The sequence below is a fragment of the Oreochromis niloticus genome, linkage group LG6 (assembly GCF_001858045.2).
Source record: "Oreochromis niloticus isolate F11D_XX linkage group LG6, O_niloticus_UMD_NMBU, whole genome shotgun sequence".
Classification (NCBI taxonomy): domain Eukaryota; kingdom Metazoa; phylum Chordata; class Actinopteri; order Cichliformes; family Cichlidae; genus Oreochromis; species Oreochromis niloticus.
The window spans coordinates 30,669,256-30,687,544 of record NC_031971.2 but is presented as its reverse complement, the minus strand read 5'-3'; the positions used below and the strand labels follow the sequence as shown (position 1 = coordinate 30,687,544).

The window sequence follows — 18,289 nt, the reverse complement described above, 5'->3', positions numbered from 1 at the left end:
CGTGACTCTATGCCTGTACCTAATAAAGTGACCACTTTCTTTTTGCTCCCAAACTCATGGTAATCCATTCAGTATTTTTTAATCTGAGCTAAAGCAATGAAGCAAATGAAAGGCATTACTGCTGCACTATAAATATGACTTAAAAACTTGTCTCATCAAAATGTAAAGCTTCTGAATTTTTATTTTTCAATTTTCCAAGGTCCTTTTATACAGCCTGCAAACCAAAGCACAACATGATCACTTAGTCTCCCTCTTCTCTCAACATTCCCGATTAGAACCGGCAGCTGCTCTGACACACAATGGCCGACACGGGTGCAGCTGCTGTGCCCCCCCCTTCACTGGCATGCCCTCTGACCTTCAGCTAGAGCAGTATATATAGCTGAGGGAGATGAGCGGCAGGTCCCTGGCAGCCAAAATGAAGTCTGTGGTGTCTGTGTGCTGTTTGCTGTCTCTTCTGGCCTTGTCTGCTGCAGGTACGGTGGAGTGTTGAAGCTGGGATTTTGTCAAAATGTCTAAGTTTTGGAAAACCGCCTGATGGCTGTGTAATTCAAGCAGGCGTTATGTTTGAAATGGACCAGCTGATCCAATACATTTAGATGGCTGTAGGTATATTTCGCCTGTGTCTTTAAGCATGCGGGTTTTTGCACATCTTGCTGGAAATTGAAACGATAACGAACAACAAATGGAAAGTTTAAATATTTTTTAATAGTCTTTATTTATTATTATCATGATTTGAGCCAGGAAACTATAATGGGGTCACCGCTAACTGAATGCTTTCTCAGGTTTGATTTTTAGGTGTGTACTATATGCTTCTGTGATGCAGTGCAGAATTTTTGGTTGTGTAAGTGGAAATGTCAGGGCTGAGGTGTGACTCCAGCTGATGGAAACTGTCCTGCCTGCTGTTTATTCTCTGTGCCCTCCAGAGGAACACAGTGACAGCACTGACAGAGTAACTTGGACATACTCCAAAGAATCACATTCTCTTCTGCATCCAAAGTAAACGCAGTGATTGCAAATGCAAATACATATAATCTGCATTGACAGCACCGTGCGGTGCCCAAGTAAGGATTTAGGTTAGCTCATATTTTGCTTGCTCGCCTTACAGATATAGGCATGACACTTAATCAAACTTGTTGCGAAAGTTGTTTCAGAACGTTATACTTGTTTTTAATTGATTTCTTTACTAAAGTTGAGGCCAAGAACACCCTTGTCTGCCCTTGCATTGCTTCATTTTGGCCCCTACAAGCTGCTGTAGTCAGGTGTCACAAAGTCGTCATCAGATACTGTAGTCGCCAAAGCCGGGGATCAGTATATCTCTCTTTCAGGAATGCTCACATATTTGCGCTGTGTAAATAGTCACATACAGTGACTCACTCATCATAAAGTCATACATGAGCACAGACAGTCAGTACTTAATTTAATGTCTCAATAAAGCTTCACCACTCCCACTCTGCAGAGCTGCTAATCTGTCATTCCAGTCAGGATCTTCCTTCTAAAACAGGCCCGAGAAGCTCGGCACAGGGAATATAAGACCTGAGCCGAGAAGCCCAACAGTTGGGCTGTTTAAAATTACATAATGGGGCATTAAAAGTCGAGGTGAATGAAAATAAACTGTGGAGATAGAGTTGCTAACAGAAAGCACGCTGTCTTTGGAGGGTTAAATGACTGTATTTAATTAACTGTTTAAAGATGATGTTAAATGATGTATTTAAGTACTTGTTAACTGCTAGTGGCCTTCTAGCATATAAGATGGCATTTGCCAGTGTCAGGAGTCGAATGAAGAAGAACAAAAGAAAAACGCACGTATCGACCCAAAATTTAACAGTCCTTCCATCCTGTACGCGAACACTTCTTTAACTGTGGTTGTTATGCTCAAAGTGCAATACATAGGTGCATGTCATTGATCTCACCACTGATGCTTTTATTGTTCTTGGTCTTTAAAAAGAGCTTTGTGCGGTTGCACACTGTTGCAGGGGCTGCGTGTAATAGTGCAGCACAGATGCAGGCCTGCCTCATGAGAATCACATGGAGAAGAAGAGCGTCACACTTCCTGAAAATAGGAGTGGAATTATCCCTCCTTCTTTTCACCCTCTGACTCATTGTGTCACTATTTCTGTCTCAAAGATGTACCATCCAGCACCCAGGCACCTGTCCCACTCTATCCCCACAACACCACGGTCTGCCCAGGCTCCACTGCAGCAGCCGGCGGTGCAGGGATTAGGAGCGCATTGCTCCTTGATTTTGATAGCTTTACAAACTGAATCATTAACTAATAAATTATTGTTTTTAATATACTAATATCAGCAAAGATACAGAGCATGTCATGTTCACCTTTAGATTAGCACATTAGCTTGCTATGATTAACACAAAAGAAGCTTTATTTGTAAATCCCATATATTTTGTTCTGGACCAAAGGGATGAATGGGCCAGGGCCTGTATATAAATGATAGCCTGGTGGACAGTCGGAAGGGCCTTAAACCAATATTACTAAAGGCCAACAGGAGGCAACTTCTCTGTTTGCAAAACGAAATCTGATTACACAGAAAAAAGACCCTACTGCTCACTGTATTCATGACCTCAGTAAGGCTCCAGTCATAAAGGCACCAAGACCAATCTCTATATTTGTGTGGCTAACCATCTGTATCCAAAGAAAAGACCTTTTGAGGAGTGGTTGCCAGAGATTGGTGAAAATTGCAAAACCTCCTTGCAATTGCTCTTGTCTGTAGCAGATTTCTGCAGTGAGCTGTAGTTTCCATGAAAGACACTGGCTTGTCTTGCAAACAAGTGGTAGTGAAACTGTGAAAAGCATAATACAAACTGGAAATGCAGACCATTTGCTTTCAAAGTAAAAGTTGAACCTTTTAAAACGTCTAGCCTATAGTACTAAGGCACAACTTTTACTTGAAGGTGAATATTCTCTATTTCAAGTTTGCATCGTGCTTATTGAAGTTTTGCTACCACTCAGCTAGTCAGTAGTAGGTGTTTGCAGACCAGCCAGCAGCCAAAGCAATCACAAGGAAGGTTTTTGAACAACACTTTGTTTGTGACTGGTTTCTGTACATTTTTCTCTATCAGATGGTCGCCAGCCGGTCTGTGAGACTAAGGCCAACTTTGCTGATGAGTTTATGGTCTGAAGTCTTTTTATTTTTTTCATGATGCTCACTTTTTATAATACAGCTCCATCTAGAGTAAAATAAATACAAAAACCGTATCTTTTAGCTCATAGCTACCCTGTACATCAAGCGTACATGAGTAGGTGATGCAACCCTTGCTCGTCAAGCCTGGTTTCAGAAACTGAATCAAAATGATGAGTCTGAGGTTTCAGCAGAGGACTTCACAAACCCATGGGTATCATAAAAGTGGCTACATCCATCTAATGTGTACAGCAGACCAGCAGCAGACCCTTATTACCATTCTCACAGCTATGCTGTAAAAAAATGCTATAAAAATGTGAAAAACACTTATTTGGGTTTTTCTAACTGTTTTTTGCATTGGAAAGCTGTGTCTCTGAAAGCACAGGGGATTATTTTCACACATACTATGTCTCATATATTTTTTTCCTTCCCATTCCCATTTTTAATTATGTTAACTTTAATTTAATTTGGCCACTGCTGGCAACTAGCACAGCAGAAAATGATCTCCCCGCTTGATGTGATCTTGAGACCAGCAGCTTCGAGAAAAGCGTGTGCATGAAGTTCAGACAGCATCGCTGCGGTGTTTGCAAGTTTAAAAACTACATGTAAATACCAGTTTCTTTAAACATGCACTTTCAGCAGTTAGTGTGATAAAGAGCCTTCCACTAAATTATCATATCAAGGGTTTGAAATAAATGTTTGGTACATACGCTTTGATAATTGATCAGATGACAAAAACAGTGGATATTTAATCTGTTTTATATTGCATAATTAGTGAATGATCTTTAAACAATGACCTTGGTGTGAAATGTCATTTAACTCTGGAAACCTTCATTCACTCACTAAACTCAGGATTGCAGCGCCTGCTGCTGTTCGTGTTACTATGCAGACAATGCTGTAACAACATGTCTATGGACAGCATCCAGACCTCCCCCAAGCTTGATCAGAATCTCTGAACCAAACACCCTCCTCACTTTTCCTCTCACTAATCCTCTCTCTTTGAGTCACTCAATTGCTGACACCTATCGTGCACTTAAGTCTGGCCAAGATGTGTTTTATTAGCCTCGTTACACCCAAAATGCCAGAGTCTGGACAAGCATGACTTAGCCTCCTTCAGTAACAGCGAGGAAGCATCTTCGCATCCAAATGCTGTCTCTCTGATGCTAATCACGCTCCGAAAGAGTGCTAAAAGTCACTAGACTCTTCTGCTTCGAAAGGAATTGTTTGTAGGATTTTCTGTCTTTTTGTGTGTTAGAGCTGAGGATCGGACAGTGAAGCCAGTTAGTAGGTTGTGCATTAAAGCCATGTTTAGCGATGGACCAGTGAAACAAATCTGTTGTTTTCACTTGTATGAATGGATTGAGTTCCAGCACATAGTGTCCAAAACATTTTAAATTATAACCTTTATAGTTCATGCACAGTGAGGATCCTTTGGCATTAGAAACCTTCTCTGGTCGCAGATGCTGACAGCAGCTCAGTAGGTGATAAACTAATGAAGCTTCCAAGAGGTGATAAGCAGCATTATGAGAATAAAGTTGATGTGTGGTGTTTGATTCAAGGCCTTAAATTAGGGGAAAGAAACCATAAATCAAAGCTTAAAGTCCAAGTATACCTGATTAAGAGGGAGCTACTGGTTACTTTCACATCCACCTTTTACACAGAAAGTAGCTGATAGCCACACTACTCTTTGCCCACAGAGACAAAATGGAAAGGCATTCGGTGTTGTATCTGCATTGATACTAACCTGATAGTTTGGCTCACTCAGCATCTGGATTTTCTTTCATGAACTAATCTTGGATGTGGACACTGATTCAGAGGTTTGGAACTAGCCAATCCTGATACAGCAAAACAGAGAAAGAGTCCTGCGTTGTGGATTTTATGCTGTTGTTACAGTTTTTCCCCCAGCAGCCTTTTAACTTTCCAAAACAGGAACAGCGCAAGTGAAACAAGTTTGGGTAATAATGATTTAGTTTCTTTAAGTGTCCCAGTAAGCAGTGACAGTGAAACTGAAAGATAAAGCTTTAGATTGACAGTCGAACCAAAGAAAGTTTATTGAGCAAAATAATTCATGCACTGGATTAAATCAGTAGAATTTTAATACATTTATGTTGGAAGTATTTTGTCTGTCCAACAATGTAAATGAAATGATCACAAATGACTTATCAGCGTAGGACAATCTAATAACCGTGACAGCTGCCTGAGGCTATTAGTCTTCATCCATTACACTGACCCCATCGTGTAACATGAACCGTAGACATGTATTTAACTCCCTCACATCACACGTTGTACCACTGTGCATTCCTCCTCACACGCAGTTATAATTAAACAGAGGTCGTGGCCTTGTGCTCTTTGGTCACTCTGGTTGTGAAGCGTATCTAATGCACATGTATGTAGTGTAATGTAGAGGGAGAAGCTTGTTTATAGGTATGATTGTTTAGAAGCCACGGTAACTGTAGAACAATGCTGATGTCTGTTTGCCTGAATGGGTGCGAGCTACTTGGTGTAGTCTCTGCTAATAATGTCACATTGACCTGTGAGAAACATTTAAACCATTTTTATCATCAATCACTGAACAAATCTTTGGCCTTTAAAGTTAAGAAAACATTATTTAGTGGGAAAAGGCGATGTGAAGAATATGGGTTAAACAGCATGTTTCTTGGTCTCGTCTACAGTTGCAAATAATCCTTATGTTTTTTCATACTGGGTCTTGGTGCAGCAAATAAAGAAGAAAATAAAGGAACTTATTATTCATTCACAGTTTTGGCCAAAAATGTCATGTTAATTAAAAACACCACATCAGTAAAAAATTTGTACCCTCACATGAATTCATTTCTGTTTGGCATCCTCTGCCACTGTCCAGTGTTTGTAGCCTTAAATAGTCCATTCCTTCATTCCACCACTCAAGGACCCGAAATCTGAGTCAGAAATCCAAGAGGTGATAAACATGTGTTCTGCTCTGTTCAGGCATCCTGACTGAATGCAGGTCGAATGCTGACGTAGCAAACAAAGGTGACTTGTCTGTACATCTCTAATTGAAGTGACTTGCATAACAGTGATTATTGTCTATGAAATGTGAGGCATTTCATTGCATCTCTTTGAAGTCTGAGATGACAATGACTTCAAAAACAATCACTTCTCTTTCTTTACAAAATGTTGCTGTCATCAGAGATATATTTCAAAGGTTTGTGTCGTGATGAAAGGTAAACTTTTGTGAAATCATATTTCCCTCTCTTTTCAGATCTCCTGCCTGACTCCTCTGTCCAAGATGAGGAGCCTCGGATGCGTCTGAAGCTCCAGCGGCCAGAGGGAGGCCTCTTTTCCTGTGGTTGTGACACATCAGAGGAGCATTCCAGCCAGAGCTCCTCCAACGACACCCCAGCCCCAGAGAGGCCCGTGTGCCATCCCTGCAAAGCCCCATCAGCTGCAGATGCTGAAAAAGACCCATCCTCCTCAGAGGATAAGGAGGAAGAGGAAGCACCTCAAGATGATTCTTCCACTGAGGTGGTAGCAAGTGAAGAAGAAGATGAAGAAGAAGTGACATCAGATGAAGAAGCTGAGGAGACAGTAGATGATCCACCTATTCCTGAAGACGAGGAGGAGACTTTGGCTGTGGCTGAGGAAGGTGAGGAAGAAGCCAAAAATGAAATATCCCAGGAGGAAGAAGAAGTGATTGAACCTAAGGATACTGATGGAGAAAAAGCGGTTAAAGAGACTGAGGAATCAGAAGATGAAGAAACAGAGGAAGCTTCTGTAGAAATGAAAACTGTGGAAACAGTCCTGCAAGATGATACAGATGTGGAGGATGCAGCTGAGAGGGAGGCGGTCGAAGTGACCGAATTAGAATCAAAAGAAGAACCAGTGGTGGATCCTGAAACCAACCCTGAGTCTGAAGAAACGGAGCCAGAACTGATAGAAGAACCAAAAACAGCATCAGAAGATAGTTTAGAGACTGAACCTGAACCAGAGGTCATTGCAGAGTCTCCGGCTGGAGTGGTTTTAGAAAAGCAACAAGAGCCAGGAGTCACTCCACAGGTTCACCCAGAAGCTGTTACAGAGGAGATAACACCACAGTCGGTTGAGGAAGCAGGAGTGCAGGATGTAACTGAGGAAATTACAGTAGAGGCAGTGGAGGAGGTGACTCCAGAGGAGCCTTCACAGTCTAAATCCAAAGGTACAAAAACATGATGTCCCTTAGATTTGTATATCAGATGTATATGCTCAGCTTTTATATAAAATCTATTTGCTTGAGGGGTTTTTTGGAGAAGAGCAAAGTGACTTGTATGTTTTTGCTGAAACCAGAGCTAAATGTCTTGTCTTCATTCTGACCTGCAAGTACACTTGGAGGGATCGTGTTACAGAAAATCTGTCCCCATCCAGCTGGTGCTTCTGTGATTAAGGAAGCATGTCATTATCTGGTATCCGTGTGTTGACACCTACTATAAAAGAGGAAGGCAAAGTCCTAAAGGGATTCCAATCTCTTACTCTGATCCCACTTCATTAATTTGTTCATTCATCATGTTTAGTGGGGTGTATGCTGTCCTTTTTTTAAAATCATAAATGAAAAAGACCTGTTTCTTTGCCTGCTTGTAAATATTAGATAAAGCAAGCATAAAACAAACATTATTTATGGTTTTAGTTAGTGGACCTTATGGGTGATATTAGGGAGATTAGTTTTTATATAACCAGTGTAGCTATATCTGTTTTCAGTCTTTGTGCTAAGCTGATCTTCTAGTCATTTCATAGCTGTAGCTTTTTAGCTTTCAGACCTAAAACTGTATGTATGGTGATTGTAGGCATTGTGGTTCCATCTATTGGTTTGTGGAGCGGTATTTTGAAGTTTTATGGCCTCCATGTGACTTTTATGTCTACTCTGGTGCCAGTTTCTCAAGTGAAATCATGCACACAATAGTTGGGAGTTGTTGAAGGCACATTTTCTGTTTCCGCTTTGTTGTTGAAAGTCAGAGAGTAGTTGGTGAGAGTTTTTGCAGATTTTGGTGTCTTCCCTGCAAACTAACTGAAATTAGATTTTTTTCCCACCGGTCAGGGAATATATAAATTATTGCCACATGACCGATGGTTGCCAGATGGTCTGACTGGGGCCTTATTCACTTGACCTTACAGGGTCACACTTCCAAAATGGCATACAAGTTACCCTCACATGGTTAGCAGCCACATGACTGCAAAACCGAAATATTCCACAGACTCTGCGGGTCAGAGTCAGAGTCAGTCAGATAATTACATTAAAACTGCTTTAAAAGTTTCTGGTGACAACCACCTGTCAATCTAAGCTTCCGGTTACTAAACTTTAAGTCTTCATACTGTTCATAAGGTTAAAGCTGAAGGTCTGTGAGTGAATCTCACCTCTGGTCTCTCTCCTGTTGTCCTACTGCAACAAAGGCTAAAAAGCCCAAAAAATATATTTGAAAAATGTAAAAGTGAAAAAAATCCTCCCTTTTACTTTTTTATGAAGGGGTAAATTATCTACAAGACTAACGTTTTTAACCCATTGTAAACACGTTCATTTCACTGTAAGTTGGCCTCTTTTAACATCTGCTCACTGCTCACTTTTGGAGGCAGACTCAAGTGGCCACTTAAGGACCTGCCATATTTGGCACTTGTGCTCTGGCTTCATTTTTCAGCCTTAGAGTCGCTTAGTATGACATGCCTACTGATTTTCTCATCTAGCTTCTGACAAGAAAGAAATAAAAATTAAAAAATGAGTCCCTTAATTTAAAGAACGCCTCACTGGAACATTTCGTGCTTGCCCTTTGGAAATGTTCGGTGGAGCACGCAGAAAAGAATCTATTGATAAATGAAAACAACCCAAGCTTTGAGGAGATGAGAGGATTTTTTTTTTTTTTTTTATAAATGCTGTAATGTGCAATTTGCTTATTAGGCAGCTTATTGGTCTGTCGCAACTTTAATAAAGACATTGTGTTTTGTGTATATAAAATGTGCCTTATGACATAAATTCTGTTTGGTAATGAGATATTTGTGTCACTGGGCATTTAACTGAGACAGGTCATGAAATGACAGCAAAGGTCTATGGTATCCGGCTTCTCTCTTTCTTTTGTGCACATGCCAAATCCCCAGAATATGACACTGTGTGTAGTTAAAGAGGAATCAGAAACAACCTCTGGTACAGAAATAAACAGCCAGGAGTAGCTGTGGAAAGGAATAGACAGATAGATATATAACACCATGACATAACAATTTAGGACATTTTACATTGAGTCCACGTTTATTTTCCCACCATGTCAGCAGTTGTTTTGTGTGCGCAACAGCAAAAATATACAGTATATTTTTCACAGATAAAATTCGATTACTTACTGTCATTGTGTGCCTGTTTTTCCATGTTAATTGTCATGTGTTAACCTAAACAGTTGGTTCTTCCAATTTAAATGCACAGAAGGAGAGAGATTAAGCGTGGCACCGAGGAACCGTTCCCACATTGAGGATACGCTGCGACTGGCGTCTGCTGAACCCTCAGCAGAGTTCTCAGGTAAGGAACGAACAGCAGCGGTTAAGAATCTCCCTCTTTAAAACTCCCATAAAACACATCCTCTCAATAAAAAGCTAGTTCTTCAGTGAGCACATTTGCTACGCTGCACTGTTTCAAATATCTTTCAGACTTTTGCTGCAGAAATGATGCCTGGAGTTATGTACTGAAAAAATGCAGGAGAATGTTTACAGCTACTTTGTCAGTGGAAAAGAAAAACAGATGCTTTTGCATGCAAATGAAAGGAAGTTTGAAACAATTTTGGAGGGGTTTTTTCTGCAGAAACTATTCTGAAAATTGCTTCCCGATGTCTGGGTCCTGAGGCCTTTATGTGAGCATGTGTGTATGCAGACGTGTCTTAAGGGAAGGTGATTAATCAGTGAAAATGCCTAACTCTGTCCCCGGCACAAAAAGCCCCTCTGTTCTGTTGAGCTAGATTGTTTTGTTGCGGTGAGGCCAAAGAGCTGAGCAAAGCCAGCCCCTAATCACCTCAGATCCATTCAGTAAACTTTAAGAAGCCGATTCATCGCATACAGCAGAAGCAATTGGTGTTGTCAGTAATGGTAGTAAGAGCATTCGTAGTGCTCTTTTACATCACCATCCCAACAGTCCAGTTTGTCTTTGCTTTACTCCCCTCCAGGTGCCGTGAAGACGCTGTTGAACATCTACCACAAGGCCGTCAAGCCAGTAGAGCAAGCCTTCAAGTACAATGAGCTCAGGCAGCATGAAGTCACAGGTGATTTAGCTTCCTGTGGAGTTTAACTGCACTTACCAAACGGTTTGTCTGTACAGTCACAAACAGGTTTTACAGGTCCACATTAGCAACATGGGAAGAAACTGTTGGACCTGATCTCTTCACGTCTATTTTTAACTTCAGCAGCGGCCTCTTGTGTTATAAAGTTCAATCTTAATTGCAGGGCGTTAGAAATCACAATTTCAAATGCTTCCCTGTCACAGAAATACTGTTGCTGTGAATGTCAGTCAGAAGCCAAAGTTCTGGCAACTAATCAAAAGAAACACAAACACACACGACACGCATGTACTAATACTGCAGATACGACTTCAACAAATTCCTTTTCCAGCCGTTTACTGTGGTGTGTAAAACCACAGCAGCACACCCTACCCACATTCCTTTATCAGTTCACATGTACACAGTGCCTGGTTTAATGAAATGGAACAGCACAGAAACCCTGAAGTACAAATAAAGTCATAATTAAAAATGAATATGAAGCCAAGACGTGACATTATTCAAACCAGGCACACAGAGAAGCACAATAAGGACTCTGTCTGCTGAAATGTGGGCCAGGCGCACTGCAACTTTGTTCCATAGCACTTCAGGGCATGGAGTATTATTTATGCTAAGGACCAGGATCAAGACTTCACGCTGTGCCATGTAATTCTAGGACACCTTGTGGTCCAGAATGGAAGTACACAATTACAATCAATTCAAAGGTAGTTTCATTTATTATTGTTATTATTATTTTTAACATGGGCGAGTATATATCACAAAGTGTACCGTTAAAGTCCTTTATATTAAGAGATTCTATGCTTTGTTTTCTAAGTTTATATTCTGAGGGGAGAATAAATGTGCTTTGAATTAAATGTCCCCATTCATTTTGGTATTTCCTTTGTCCAACGGGAGGTTTTAATTTAAAGCCAAGGACGCCACAAAAGAATAATCAGAGGGATTTACCAAAACTTTAAGTGGGCACCTTCAAAACTTTCTAGCATTCTTGAAAGTCTTTGCTGACCTGTGTTGCTCTGAATTAAAGTGTCAGGGGTGCATACCCACTGTATACTGACAAACCAAACAACCAGTGTGTGGTGTGGTGACATGAGCAGGAGTGATGGCTGCAGCTGTGGATTGACTGTTAACTCTTTCCCCCCAAAAGAGGACATTTGGTGACCTTTCATGTACCCTTAATGATGAGTTTTGGCACTTCAACATATATCAGTGAAGATGTGGTTTGACGACCATTACAATAGGTTTTTTCAAAGGGTGACGCTAGCAAGCTGTAAGGGCAGAGGTCACCCTCAGTGGCTTCTGATGCACAACCAGTCATTTTGTTCTGGAAGCAAGAATGAAATATGACGGAAACCAGGATTAGCTCTAGTAAGCACTCAAGGAGGTAAAGATGTTTAAAAAAAACAGTAGTTAAACAGTAGTATAGTTTACCTTTTTTCTAAAAAAAAAAAATGGTTTGATATGTTTCATGACTTCTTTGTCTAATGCTTTGTTCCTTTTTTCTTCATCCTTCTTTTTTATGCTCGCCTCTCGCCTCTGTCAGTGCGCCCCAGGGTGGCTGTGGCTACAATGTAGCTTGCCATCACCAGTGTGTGAATGTGTGTGTGAATGGGTGGATGACTGGGTGTGTAAAGCGCTTTGGGGTCCTTAGGGACTAGTAAAGCGCTATACAAATACAGGCCATTTACCATTTACCATTTTTTTATGTCTGGCTCTCACATACTCAGAGGGCGAGGTCACATCCAAGCCCATGGTTTTGTTTCTGGGACCCTGGAGCGTTGGCAAGTCTTCTATGATCAACTATCTGCTGGGTCTTCACGGCACCCCCCAGGAACTCTACACAGGTTCATACAGATAAAGCATGATTGTTAGTTTGTCAGCTTCATCTTGACTTGTAGCTATAATGTAACAGTGTAAATAAACAGAATAGTATTAATAGTAATAATAATAGCTTGATGCATGCTCAATAATCCAGGTGAGGAAATCCCAGAAAGTGGATTATGTTCTCCTGGATGCGATGTTTTCAGTGGGACGAGTGTTTCAACACGTCCTCAGACTATATAACATATTATATATTATTTCATTATTAAGGAAAGTTCATTGCCACTTGGGGCCATATGACACACATAAAACAACCCTGAATATCTGCCAAAAGTTTTATCCCTTCTTTCAAAAGTGTTAAAAACACATTTGTCTAGAAACATTTTACAAACAAGGCTCAAAGTTTAGTTAAGCATTTAAACGATAGTTTATTTTTACAGTCGTTAAACATTAGACAAGCATTTCGTTTTAGTACTAAAATTATATGTTGGAGTTATTTGGCATTAACAAATTCACAATTAAGTCCTTATTACAAGTTAATTAAGCAAATTAATAAAGCATTTCCTTTTCCATCATTCCAACAGGTGCTGAACCCACTACCTCTGAGTACACTGTCATAATGCACGGCGAGAAGTTTCGGAGCATAGAGGGCATCGTCATGGCGGCAGATAGCTCGAGGCCTTTCTCGCCTCTAGAGAAGTTCGGCCAGAACTTTCTGGAGCGACTGGTCGGCATTGAGATGCCACACAAGCTGCTGGAGAGGGTCACCATAGTCGACACACCGGGCATCATTGAGAACCGAAAGCAGCAGGAAAGAGGTGATGGTCACATTTTCTTCTATCAGTGCAGCAGTTGATGAAATATTTAATGTTTTTGTTCTAATGCTCTAATTAGACATGTGAAATTTAACTGCAGGCTGCTATTACTGGGGTGACCCACTACAATGACATTTCCACACTGGTTTATAGAGAGAGTTGTGAGAGTGGATTAAATCAGTATACAGCACTATCAGATATCTACACACTGATAGGCTAGTAGTTTATTAAACCTATATTCTTTGCTAGTTATTTGTTTTTTATGATGTTTTTTTTTAAACTAAGCCTTTTACATAAAACAAAGAATAGTTGTTAATACAAAGCATGTTGATTGTTTATCTTCTGGATGCAATGAGAGGTTTCCTTGAAGCTTTCTGACTCTAAAACACATGACATAAATTGTCCTCTTCTTCCTTCAGGATACCCATACAATGAGGTGTGCCAGTGGTTCATTGATCGGGCTGATCTCATCTTCCTGGTCTTTGATCCTACTAAACTGGATGTGGGAGGTGAGCTGGAGATGCTCTTTCGGCAGATGAAGGGCCGCGAATCACAGATCCGCCTCATCCTCAACAAGGCAGACAGCCTCTCGACCCAGGACCTGATGAGGGTCTACGGAGCTCTGTTCTGGAGCATGGCACCGCTCATCAATGTCACCGAACCCCCTCGTGTGTACGTCAGCTCTTTCTGGCCTCATGCCTATGCTCCAGACACCAGCCGGGAGCTGTTTATGAAGGAGGAGATCTCACTGCTGGAGGACCTCAACCAGGTGCAACTTCTACAGCAGTTTTTGTTGACTTATTAGTTTAATAAGCAGGATTAAACTGGAGTTAGCTTTCAGGTGGATGCTGGAGTAGAAGTGGGGGCTTTTGAAACACTGTAAGCAAAAAGTAGCAGCAAATCTTTTAAGTGAGTATGTGGCAGCACAGATGCAAAAGAATTACCGAAATACAGCTTAAACCAGTGTGATTACAGAGAGGAGGTTGTGTTTTACTGAGAGCAGTACATATGTCATATTAAGTGGAGAAGTAGTGGACTGAAGTTGGGTATGAGCTTTCAGACTTTTTCAGAAGTCTGCTCGTTGGTTCAGCACCACTGGACTTCATAATGGTATCATTGCAATCAAAGCACACTTTCGTGCTAGTATTCTATAATTCATTGTTTCGTTTGGTCCTTTTATCTGTTTTGTACCACCCACTCTGTCTCATTTCTCTTCCTCCTCCCTTGCAGGTGATTGAAAATCAGATGGAGAACAAGATCGCATTCATTCGGCAGCACGCCATCCGTGTGCGCATCCACACTCTGCTGGTGGATCGCTACCTCCAGACCTACTACGATAAGCTGGGCTGGTTTGGTGACCCCCATGAGGTGTTCCAAGACATTGTCAATGACCCTGACAAGTATTACATCTTCAAGTCCATTCTGGCTAAGACCAATGTCAGCAAATTCGACCTGCCAGACAAGGAGGCCTACCAGGACTTCTTCGGGGTCAACCCGATTTCCAACTTCAAGCAGCTCTCCTATCACTGCAGCTGGACTGGAGGCTGCCTGCTGGAGAAGCTCGAGAAAGCCATTTCACACGAGCTCCCGGCTCTGCTCAGCAGCGTTAGCAAGAGGACAGATGCACCCGCCCCTGCGAAAGCTGCAACAACACCGCCGCCCCCCCTCCCTGGTACCTGTGAGGGCCCTGCGTGTGAGGAGAAGCCCAAAAACCGCTGGAGGAGACAGTGAGATGGAGGAGAAGGGTGCAGGAGGAGGCAGATGGTAGCTGGGAAGACTGAGAAATGAGACGGGAAATGTACCACGAACTATAGAAACTGGAAGACCCAAATCAGAAAGTACTTAAGTTTATTTATTAGTGCTTGTTTGTGTCTTTATGATGTAACAAGCAGACAGAATATTTAACCATGTGGTTTTCATTTATCTAATCGCTCGGCAATAACGGCTCTCTGGAATGAATTTAATACATAACAAAACAAGAATTACAACATTTTTGCACATACCTTTTTAACTGCAGTTTTAATTTGAAGTATAAATAACAACAGGTATGCCCACCTTTCTATCGGAAGCCACTGCTGTCTACAAGATGTGCCATCTGCCTCCATCATGACAGGCTCGTATAATCTCACAAGATATCTGAATGAAATCTGAGAGACATTCTATCTCACAGCTTTCAAGTTTGTATATTATTTATTGGCTCTGCTTTTCATCAGAGAAAATTCGCTGGCAGTGACTCTACTCTTCCAGCGATATTAAACGCTGCAAGTCTCGCGTCTTTTGTGTGCAATGTCTGAAAATTCAGTGAGATCTGCTGTGCTGTGTTTTTATGGCCTCTACTCAGCTAGCCACCAGGTTAAATGTCCTAAAACCAGAATAAGTTTATATTAGTACAATGGAAGAGGGAATGGTGCTCCTGGTGTAATTCCACTACCCTACTGTAAACTGTACTGGACTCTGTATTTTACTATACAATGTTCATTATACAAACTGTTTTTATTTGAACATCTCTGGTGATTTTCTGTTTATCCAATGCAAAAAAACCCATAATAACACGTGGCCTTTTCAGCCATCCAAACTGATACTAGTGTTACCTCAACAACGGCTGCAGACCACATGGGCATTTCCTTTAAAGTGTAATCTTCTCATTCTTTTAGGCCTGTTTCTCATTGTCATTGTTTTGTGTGATTTCTTTTGAGTAAACACCAAAAATCAGGAATCGTGCCTGTTTCCTTTGTGAGCCTTCAAAGACATTACCGACGAAATCTCTCCCACTGAAACGATTTATAATTCATATCATTTGGTTGTTCAGCTGCAAAATTTAGAAGGCTTTGGGAATACACAAGGTAAAAGCATCAGTTCTCGCAACATGCTGTTTTGGACTGGACGTACTGTGAGTCGAGAGGAAGAAACTGCAGTCAGACTTATTCACATATATCCATACAGATACATGCTTTATGGATCCGAGGCATAGCGGAACGTGTAACAGCTGAGTGAGCTCACAGCAGCCCAAATCACAGCAAAATAGAAACGCTATGCTTTTTTAGAAGAGGCTGGTTAATTATCCTTTGCAGTGAGTGAAGACAGACACCAGGTGGCGCTTCCATTCAATGTGTTAATTGAGTTCAAAGCACTGCATGGTGAAAAGAAAGCAATAGGTTGGATGTATTTTTAGAAGCTGCGCGTTTTTTGCAGTTTGTTTAACAGCTACACAAACTTGGTATAGACAAATCTTTCCGCTTGCTGATGGTTTGTCAGCAGCTTATCGTTTTATATAGGCTCACATTTATTTAAAGGAGTGCATTTTTCATTCATCAAAAGTTTGTGTGTGCGTGAGTATAATTATATATCTGTGTGAAGTGATTTGGATGGATCCCACTACAATCGCGTGCCAGACAATGCTACACAGTCAGCAGAGAAGTGTGCAGGAACTCAAGCAACATGAGATGAGTTCATAGTTGTAGGACAAAAGTCTGACAATGTAGGACAGAGTCTGACACTCTGTAAATACGGGAAATGGGGGCCTAAACAATTAGCGCGGCTTTTCTAAATCACCGCCCACATCGCAGATCTGTTCAGTGATGAATGAAATTAAACAAAGAGGCAATTCAGGCAATTCAAGCAACAGTGTCTCGCTGCTTCAAAAGCACACAATGAAACACTGAAACTGAGCTAAACAATCAATGCTCTAGCCCACTTAGAAACTACTTTAACAAAGTGACTTGACAACACACTCCAAACAAACTCATCTTTAGTGTATATGATGGCATACAAGCAACATTTCACGTTGCTTGTCGTTCATTCACTTATTTTTTGCCTTTCTTTTATTCCAGACTGTTTGGACACTGGGAAATAAGTCACTGTACATGTTTACTTGTGATTCAGTGTATTTTTACCACTATTTGTCTAAATTAGATCAAATAAATGATTTTTCATCCTGGGCGCCTGAGTGTGATTGTACCAACATGACATTGCTACCATACTAATGTAAAGAAAGCATGCTTATCATGTTTAATATGTTAGTTTAAGTTGGCTCATTCACTCTAAATGGTAAGGCATATGGAATATTTAATACTAACCCAAAGAATCACACAAATTAGGGTTATCTATCAATTAAACTTCATTTTTATCTGTATAGTGCCAGTTCATAGGTCATAGAATATTAGAGGAAGAACTCCAACAATGAGGCAATTGTATATGAGCAAATACTTGGCAACAGTGGGGAGCAAAATGTCCATTTTAACAGGAAGACCTCCGGCATTGGTTGCACTGTATAACCTTGTACTGTCTCTTGATTGTAGAAGTCTGTCTTGTTTGGAGTGGTTTTCAGTTTTGCAATTTTGCACTCAGACTGAGAGAAACACTGTTTTTTCCCAGTGTGTTTTAATAAAGCTGGAATGACAAATAAAGTGAACTTGATGTTGAACTCGGTGGAACTGTAGTCAGAGAGGGACAGGCATCTGCTCTTTGGGGGTAAGGGGAAAGAAAGACAGAAAAGTGGAGCAGAGACAGACCACAGTTTGATGATGATGAAGTGAAAAATCAGGGGATCACTGCGTATGCACTTCACAGCAAGAGCACCACAAATTTCCTTATAAAATATCAGGATAATCTATTCAGCAGTTGCTGAGATATTTCGAGTCGACCAGTGTGGTGGGGTGACGCAGATTAATGGACTGACTTTCCCATATGACAATAGCGAGGCTAAAAATGTCTTTATTGTAGGCTTTTCAAAAGTGGGATATATTTAAGGGTAAACGTTTACATCAGCCGAGCATGCTGCTTGTCACCGCAGTTTTAGCATCTTGCTGTGAAAAGCCACAACAACAAAAATGTGTTTTCACCCTTCCAGGCCTGCTGCTCACACTGAGCTCTACAACAAGAGCTTAATTTCCCTGCTGTGGTCAATATGCAAAAGCACCCATGTTTACGGTACAGTGCAAACTCACCTATGCGTTTGCTCCACATCCTCGTCTGTGTTTGAGCATAATCTGTGTTTGCTGAGTTGAGAGACAGGGCCATGCACAGTGTCAGCGCAGACTTATCAGCGTAGCTTTATCAGCTCTTCAAACAGGCCTCTCTTGTAAGCTCTTGAACACAAGCACGCACACGCCACCCACATGCCATACACACACACTTAAGAGAGCCACTGGCTTCAATTCAAAGTTAAAACGTTATTGCTTCTTTAAAGGTTCACAAATACATTAAATAAGCATAATAAACATTTATTACCTTGTTTATCATATTTTTATTCACGGGCGGCTCAACGCTTATTTCA

The 18,289-nt window shown here is 41.0% G+C and overlaps 1 protein-coding gene across 2 annotated transcripts; it reads left to right on the top strand.

The window, feature by feature from the left end:
• Positions 1–396: 396 nt before the first annotated feature.
• LOC100710513 (sarcalumenin) lies at positions 397–16,949 on the top strand. Of its 2 annotated transcripts, none has more exons than XM_005454806.2 (8): positions 397–473; positions 6,373–7,305; positions 9,547–9,636; positions 10,274–10,369; positions 12,106–12,222; positions 12,784–13,017; positions 13,434–13,783; positions 14,245–16,949. In XM_005454806.2, the coding sequence occupies exons 1-8, from the start codon at positions 416–418 to the stop codon at positions 14,743–14,745; spliced, it is 2,379 nt and encodes a 792-aa protein (XP_005454863.2). In that variant the 5' UTR covers positions 397–415; the 3' UTR covers positions 14,746–16,949. The 2 variants fall into 2 exon arrangements, with proteins under 2 accessions (XP_005454863.2, XP_003450051.3); XM_003450003.3 differs by having other exon boundaries at positions 9,544–9,636.
• The last annotated feature ends 1,340 nt before the right edge of the window (positions 16,950–18,289 follow it).